The sequence below is a fragment of the Pollicipes pollicipes genome, unplaced genomic scaffold (genome assembly GCF_011947565.3).
Source record: "Pollicipes pollicipes isolate AB1234 unplaced genomic scaffold, Ppol_2.1 Scaffold_3447;HRSCAF=4054_pilon_pilon_pilon, whole genome shotgun sequence".
Lineage (NCBI taxonomy): Eukaryota > Metazoa > Arthropoda > Thecostraca > Pollicipedomorpha > Pollicipedidae > Pollicipes > Pollicipes pollicipes.
In genome coordinates, this window is record NW_023596297.1 from 34,195,657 (window position 1) to 34,203,607 (window position 7,951).

The following is a 7,951-nucleotide window of genomic DNA, read 5'->3' on the forward strand; positions in this document are numbered from 1 at the left end:
GAGACTATGAGACTGTCTGGTGACGGTTAGATTGTTTGCTTCTCAGCGAGAGTTAAGATCCTCATCTCCTCTGTAGTGACCGCTTTGTGCTGGGCTTCAGGAGCAAGGGATTGTAGTCACTGACATCCTCGCCAGCGCACAGTGCAAGTGTCCCACATCTAGTCCAGCATCTGATGCCTTGGGCGGTTTTCGCACGCGACCGCTGTCTGGCCGAACACGCAGCGTAGGCCGGGCCCATCAATGTTCTCGGAGCTTCTCGAACAAACAATCCTACGGGCATCCGGCTAACCTTTGCCTCCACAATCGCTCGCCCAGAACACGGGAGTCTTTCCGCTCGGCGCGTGCTGGCTGAGTCAGCGTTGCCCACCTGGCACGGCTTTCTGGTCGCCGCAGCCGCTGCCGTGTCGGGACTGCCTTAGCGCTGGGTGCGCCCGGTAACCGGTCAACAACAGCGGTGCTGTGGGCGCTGTCCACCCACGTAATGAGTCGTAAACCGCCGAGACCGCCGCGCGGCTGGTAGCCCAGAGGCCCCGAATGGAAAATAGGTCTGGTTTTGCTCAAGCGTATCGCGGCGGGGACATGGGGACCCCATCGGGATGCTTTTCGCGCCAAACATGGAGAATCACACGGCGGGATGGTTTGTCCAAGGAATCTACCAGCTGGTCTCCCTGTCCAGAAGGGTCGGCACATGTCTTCGAGGCCCGGCGCAATGTCGGAGATCCCTTCGCCTCGGAGCCTGATCAAGCATTTGGATCTGCTCAGTTTGACAGTCCTTCAAAGCGACAGAACGGCGCCGCATTTGTTCTACATAGCAGGTAGTTTACAGTGTTTTACATTTTGACCAAGCTCAGCACTGCACTCAGCCACAAAAATGCAGTTATATAAACGGCGACCTAGAGAACTCCACGGATGAGACCAGTCCGTGAATGGCGGACAAATGCGCGGGGCAGCTCGGACCGCATCGGAACTTTTAGGCAGCACATGGATAAGAACTGGACCGGAAGTTATAGTTTCGCATAGGCACACGGATTGGGTGGATTGAAAACCAGGTTAATTGCTAATGGTGCTAAATGTATTCGCAGGTTTCAGTACAACCTAACTAATAATGAGAGCAGCATGATGGATGGTTAACTAGTCATCACCTAGGCCAGGCTAAAAAATAAAACACACTCCACCGAACACCTCCGGCACAGCGGCGGAGAGCGCCAATCGTGGGTAGCTCATTTATGGGTAGCAGCTGATTCTTGCAATTGGTCAGAATGCTTCAGATTTACCTCCTGAATCTTTCTTCCCACAGCCAGACGCAACACTAACATAAAACTTGCTAAAGACGAACAGCATGATACGCTGAGAAGTCACGAGCGCTCATTTGTCTGTCCGGCATGATAAAATGAAAAGAAATTAAGGAAGACCTATGCACACTCTTATAAGCAGGTTTTGCTTAGTTATACGTGACCGGATTGGATTTAGAAATTCCAGGAAGCCGGGATGGCGGGTGGGTTGGCTTCTGGAGGGCCGGACTGAGTTGTGCCGAATTCCTAAAATTGCATCTGTGATGTGTTCTATAGCAGTCATCCCTCGCATAGATCGCGTGAGACTTGTAGGTTAGAACCCCAATATTTGAAGTCGTATGATAAAAATGTCAAAATTCAATGCGAAGATGCCGGACGCTACGGTGTTTTGATCCCAAACATGTGTTACCTCCCTCCGTTTGAAAGAGGCTTTACCCTGTGACTCACTATATCACAAACTAATGAATCCTCGTTGGATGCGTCTCGGCAGCAAGTGGTACGCCCACGGTGGGAGCGGTTGTTACAGGCTCAGCAACCCACGGTCTAAATGGCTCTTCTTATCCCGGTGGAAGCAACAGGTGCTTCGGGGTTGGCGAGGGATGTCATAAACAGTGTAGGAAGGCCCAGTGTAATCTGTTCCGTGCAGAAGTCTGCGTAAAGCTAGCAACTGCATAAAGGATTAATGTCACACGCTGGCAGCGAGAACACAACGTAAGCCAGGCTGATTCTGAGCACCGATAAAAAAAATATTACTGTTGGCGCTGGGTGGTTTATCTTGAATCTCTTGAAAACCGTCAGTTTGTATTGTGTTGTTCTACAAATGTTGTCTGCTCAATAACAAAAGAAACCTTTATGAGGCATTCATGCAGCAATATTGATGGCATATGACTGCCGACCACAAGCGGTGACATTTGCCAAAGTGCACACCTGTTTGGTCCGCCTAGCAGCTGACGTTTCATGTTGTCATTACAAACGTTAGCTGCCTTCTTTTGTCTTTAATCATACACCCGCCACACACACTTTCCTCGAGTACAGACTTCCGCGTCATAAAAGGCAATGGCACGTCCCCGTGATCGCACATTTCCTGTGAGGTATGCACCTTGACTTTTAAAGTGGCCCCAACCTCAACTTTGTCGCACCTGAGCGCAGTCCCGCAGTCGGACTGCACCCGCCTTGGTTTTTGCGCAACACTTTGATAGATCGGGCAGGATGCGGAATGGCCAGGCTCTGGGGATGGTGTCCGCCGGCAGGCCCGCGCGGAATCGACCGTTTCGCTCGTCTCGAGACCATCGCGGCGCACTGGCAGGCATCAGGCGACACGCAATCGCACGCAAAAAAGAAGCGCAAGAAGTGTGTGAAAAATGCAAATCAAAGCAGCTAGCTTTGAAGATATGAATGTGCACATCGAAAATGTAACATATCTAACCAGTTAGCCAATATGGGACACAAAACACGACCATTTTCCAGCCAGCCTCGCGATGTTTTTCATTTCCAGCGGGTGATTCCCGATCGATGCCGGGGCAGTCGTCCTCTCACGGCCCCCTTCCGACCGTGGCACCATTCTGACGGCGTCCGTGGCACGCGGTTCCGCATCCAAACCTGCTGGGCCCCCACCGGCCGTGCCCCGCGCCGGGCGGGGCGGGCCCGCCCTCCCCCGTCCGGCCAGTGCTGGGATTTCCCAGGGTGAGCGCGTCTCTTGCCGGTTTCTCGCCGCCGGCGGCGGGCGCATAAAAACGCCGGCTGGCCGGGCACAGTCAGTCACAGCCTGTTCTGTTCTCTCCGCGCCCGGAGTGTCTCTTCAGCACGCCAGCATGGGTGAGTGGCGGCTTGCCGAGCCCTGATGTTAAGCTCTGCGAGGCTCGCGGTGGTCGCAGCTGAGCAGCGAAGGTGGAATGGGCCCGATAGAAGCGTCTAGATTTGTGGTCTGGCGGATGAGTGTTTTTACTATTGATGCTTTAATGCTATTCACAGGGGTTTTCCTCGCATAAACTCTATCCATCCGCATCTTAGTTTTTTCCCGTGGGAAATGAATACGTGGTATATAATGGTATATAATGTTTAGATTCCGAATGTGATCGATCAGAGGAGAAAAAACATCAGAACACAGGGCCGTTAAAACCACCAGTTTGAGAGTGAGTTCTATCCATGTGTTGTCATAGGGTTAATTCTCAGCATTTTTAGACAGTGGGGGTGCCATGTCACCCACGCCTTCGTGCTTGCACCTATGCTATCAGTAGTCATCGAAAAAAGAAGCTGGTAACAGCTAGGGTAATTTTGCAGCGTTGTTTTAAATATTCTTTGATTCTGACAAAGTGAGCAACCATGTCCTAAAGCTGTCCTGTTCTAGTTTTTTGCTTAGATTCTGGGCTAGATTGGAGGTTACGTGATGCACGCTATCACTGTTTAAAGGGAGTGTTTCCGAATTTCTCCGAATTTCAAGACATTGAAGCTAGCCTTTTGGATGATTAGATAAGTTTATTTATAACAATTTGTATGATTTTAAGCGGATGAGAATCCTCAATACAACACAACTTGTCTGTGTAGTAAATATGATCCTCCATGCATCACTGTTTGAATACGACATCGTATCCCCCACAACATTGGTTGAGAGCCAATTGACGGCCCTCACATCTGGATATGGTGCTCATGAGCGCCAAATAGAAGCGATTCAACATTTAACAATTCAACGATTCTTGGTCTTGGTCACCGAATGGCTAAATAAATAGCAGGATTTGAATGGAGTTCTGATGGCATAACGAATGCATGGGCGACCTCGAAATAGTCTCCAAAAATAGTTTGCACATCTTCGCGGGCGTGCACCTCAAAAACTAGGGAGTGGGTTAGGTTTTAAGAGGGGCAGAGCTGTGAAATGTACCAAATGGCCTTTAAGATGGCCATTTCAGTTCAAACATCCCTACAGATGCGGAACGCTCCCTTTAAGCCACATGATATCTGCTAACCATGTCCATGTAGCAGCTCATTTTCCTGACATAGTTTTATATCGCAAAAGAAAAAATGGGATGCCTCGTCAAGTCCAGGCGAGTCCACTTATGCTCTATGAGTTCAGCAGAGTGCTACCAGCCAAACCACCAGTCATGCCCAGCGAACTGAGTGCGATCGGAGAATGCTGGAGGCATGGTTCGTTTGCAATTCTAATTGGGCGCGCGTCAAGAGTAGGAAAACCCTCCGTCGACCAGTATGCAAAGAGCGCTGAATGAAGGTCACCTCGGCGAGAGGTACTTGTCAGACGGGCGATCTGCCAAAAATTGGCTCCGTGCCTTTCACAAATGGTAACCTTGTTTGAGAGGAAGCGCAAAGTCCATAACACAGGCTAAAACTCAGTTGTTTTGTGAATGTTTGGTTGTCTTCTTGCCGCATCTCAAGAACGCGTCGAGATAGAAACCAGGAAGTCATCGGACTCTTGAGTCCGATGACTCAGCGACATACCAATCTGTCAAACCACAGCTGTCACCTGGCCGCCCGGAGCAGCGAGGTATAACCACTGCCCCCCGGCGCCCGCTGGAATCCGAGCCACCACCTGCGGGGCCTACTTGGGTTTTTCCAGCGCCCTAGCCCCAGTCATAAACATCAGCCGTGCGTGCCACGCTCGGGGCCCTCCCGGCCAACAGGCATTAGCCGGTTTCAGGGACACAGAGTTTGTTGCCTCTTTTTGAAGTTCTTGCGATCTTCAAGCCTATAAACGGAAGGACAATATGTTTCAAATTTGGATTAATGCCCATTGATAGGGCCACTCTTAGTTTCATGGCTATCAAATCACAACATGTGGTTGTAATCTAGACTCTTCACAATACCGCTGATTAATGCAGAGTAGTTTGCTTGCGCTTCTTTATTTCAAGTTTTGCAACTAAGCCTCCGACCCCGTCCGTTCATAATGCTTGGTATCTCTATGGTATCCCAAACGACCAACCACCAGATACTACATGATGCACATGAAGGTCTTTCCCGCTGCCTTCTGCAGTTCGCAGCCTCTGGGCGAGGCGTGCCTTCGAAAGCCCGGCAGTTACCAAGGTCAGCCGGGTGGAGAGGGCGCACCCCGACCAGCCTTCGGCGAGGGACGCCCGTCCAACCCGAGGGGAACGAGGCAGACTACCATTTATTTCAGGGTCAAACACGCTCATTGGTTGGGCAGTGCCCAACTGGCCCCCATGCTGCCTGTTGCATCGTAGAATATGATCCATCTTTATATGGCATGAATAAGGTTGAAATGATGCAAATGGAATGATAAATAAAATATAATGTTATGAAATGTTAAAAGACATGACATGGACAACTTACTGAATATGATACAAACTGAAATGATATGACACAAATTATGAAATCAGAATACAAGATGAGTGATTAATCATGTAATATGGGCAATTTTTGTCATACAAAATTGCTGCAGTCATGCGTACAGCCAATATGTGAAAAGAGCAATAAACGCAAAACGAGCTATTTCTTGTAGCACTTCTACTCCTTCGAGTCGTCTCCAGATTCGGTGTGTAAAACTTTGGGCAGCAAATCTGTAAGGAGCTACAAATAGCACAACGTTGCCGAGCTTATTGGCCAACAAGCTCTGAATGGTCCCCCGCCCCCCCCCCCCCCCGTTTATCTAGCTCTTGCAAGCTGACTTTTAATTGCCCACATCAACACGGAGGTTGCTTGCTCTCTTCGACTGGTTTGGTGTCTCGCACTGAGCGGTTCGAAGGCCTGTGCAACCAGCCGAACAATGACTTGCAATGTGGCGAGTTGGGTCAGTCGAGGCAGCATTGCAAATGCTTTGTCAAAAAGCAGAAATTATTTCCCTCGTCAGTGCCGCTATCAAGGTGCCCACGGCAAGTGCCTCTCTCAGAACCGCTGCCGAGGTCACGATACTCAAACTGTTCTCGTTTGGGCAGTATTTACACTCATGCATTGTCCGTATCCTCTTCAACCTCGCTGGCGGGTTGTATGAGTACATGCTCCGACGCCTACCGCCGGTTTCAGTTCAGATAAGGTGCAGTGTCTCCGGATCTGACCATGCCTGCCCCCTGCCCCTTGCCCCTTGTACCCTGTTTCCTGTCCCAATTTCCCTCCGGACTCTGTTCATTGTCCCCGACGCCGGAGGCCTTCCGGCTGGATTTTACGTCGCCCTGAGTTGACGCCCGCCATCAGTTTCAGCTCGGACTCTGTGTGTCCTCGTCCTGGTGGCCATGGTGGTCGTGAGTGAAGCAGCTCCGCAGTTCGGCCGCGGTCGTCGCTTCAATAATCGCCGGTTCCGCCCCAACAGGCGCTTCCAGCGACCCAACCGCTTTAATAACTTCGTGCGCCCGAACCGCTTCCTCAACTTCAATGGCTTCAATAACAACGGCTTCAACAACGGCGGTTCCTCCAATGCGCAGGCCAACGCCAACGTTCTGCAGGGCACGCAGGGTAACAGCCAAATCACGCAAGTGTCGGCCAACGTGCAGACCCAGCAGCAGAATAACCCGAACGGCGTTTCTCTCGTGGGAGGCGTGGCGTTGGCCAGCAACCTGCAACTCAACAGTCCGTTCGGCAACATCAACCTGTCCAACGCCAACGCGCAGACCATCAACCAGGGGCAGAACCTGGGCGGGTTCTTTCGGCGAGGTTAGGGCGCCGCCCGGCTTTCGGAGATTGCCTGTGATGTGCGCTGTGGGGCGGTTCGTGGTGTCCGCGTAAAGAACGGGTGCTGCCGCGATGTGCAAGAGGCATTGTGAGAGGCTAGATGACGCAGTCATGAGTACAAAGTGGTGCCGCTGATTCACGTTTAGGATTGAGTGTGACTGCTGTTCCTGTGTCGCTCCTCTGCCTTTGTCTTTGTTCGTTGGTCCGCCCGCTGCGAAGTTTAGAATCGTTCCCCTGCTGCTGACTGCGCTCGTTTGGCGTTTATTTAATGAATGGATGCCTCTTTTCCTCCTGTTACGCAACAGTACACCAGTTTGCGGCATTTGATAGGTAGTTGGCTATGAAGTTAGACGCAATAAACACACATCGAACTGAGTGCATTCACTGCGGTCGCTAAAGTACTGGATGCAGGGCCAGTCTTCCCCAGCTTACCATCTTTCGTGTCGCATGGCAACAGCTCTGCCCAGTCCTTGAATGCATACATAATGCATGTATTCACAGATGGCCCCCTTTCGGGACGCCATCGCAACCCCCCTTGTGTCATGGTGTCCGCGGGCTGTGAGCTTCCAAAGCGTTTTCTCCACCAGGTATGATATGACACAGCATCGCATTGCTGAGAAGGTCGGACCGAGTCCTCAACCCGGTGCCTGAAATGCTTCGTTTAGCGCTTGACGGCAGACGTCGGACCGGTGATTAATAGGTGGCATGCTGCCCGGCCAGTCCACTGTGTTTGTATGCGCCGCCTGCTCAGGCCACCACAACGCGGGAGAGTACTGGTGGGCTGTCCGCTCCCTGCCGTCCGTCTGTAGATCACCAATCATATATGCACACCGCATGAGCACCATCAGCTTGGGAGCATGACGATGAGCGAATTCCTGGTGAAATTGCCTGCGGCCGCACAAGTCTGCGAGGGCTGGCCTTGGCAGAGGGCGTCTGCCATCACAAGTAGATGTTGCCAGGCAATTTGGCCTAGGGCTCAATTTGTCTGGAGATAGTCGAAACTGATCGGTCTGGGAGCTTAGATCCGGCAG

General features: G+C 51.5%; 1 protein-coding gene across 1 annotated transcript; it reads left to right on the top strand.

The window, feature by feature from the left end:
* The first annotated feature begins 2,999 nt into the window (after positions 1 to 2,999).
* On the top strand, positions 3,000 to 7,296 carry LOC119092616 (dr1-associated corepressor homolog). The gene is made up of 2 exons (XM_037215577.1): positions 3,000 to 3,107; positions 6,447 to 7,296. The coding sequence occupies exons 1-2, from the start codon at positions 3,104 to 3,106 to the stop codon at positions 6,905 to 6,907; spliced, it is 465 nt and encodes a 154-aa protein (XP_037071472.1). The 5' UTR covers positions 3,000 to 3,103; the 3' UTR covers positions 6,908 to 7,296.
* The last annotated feature ends 655 nt before the right edge of the window (positions 7,297 to 7,951 follow it).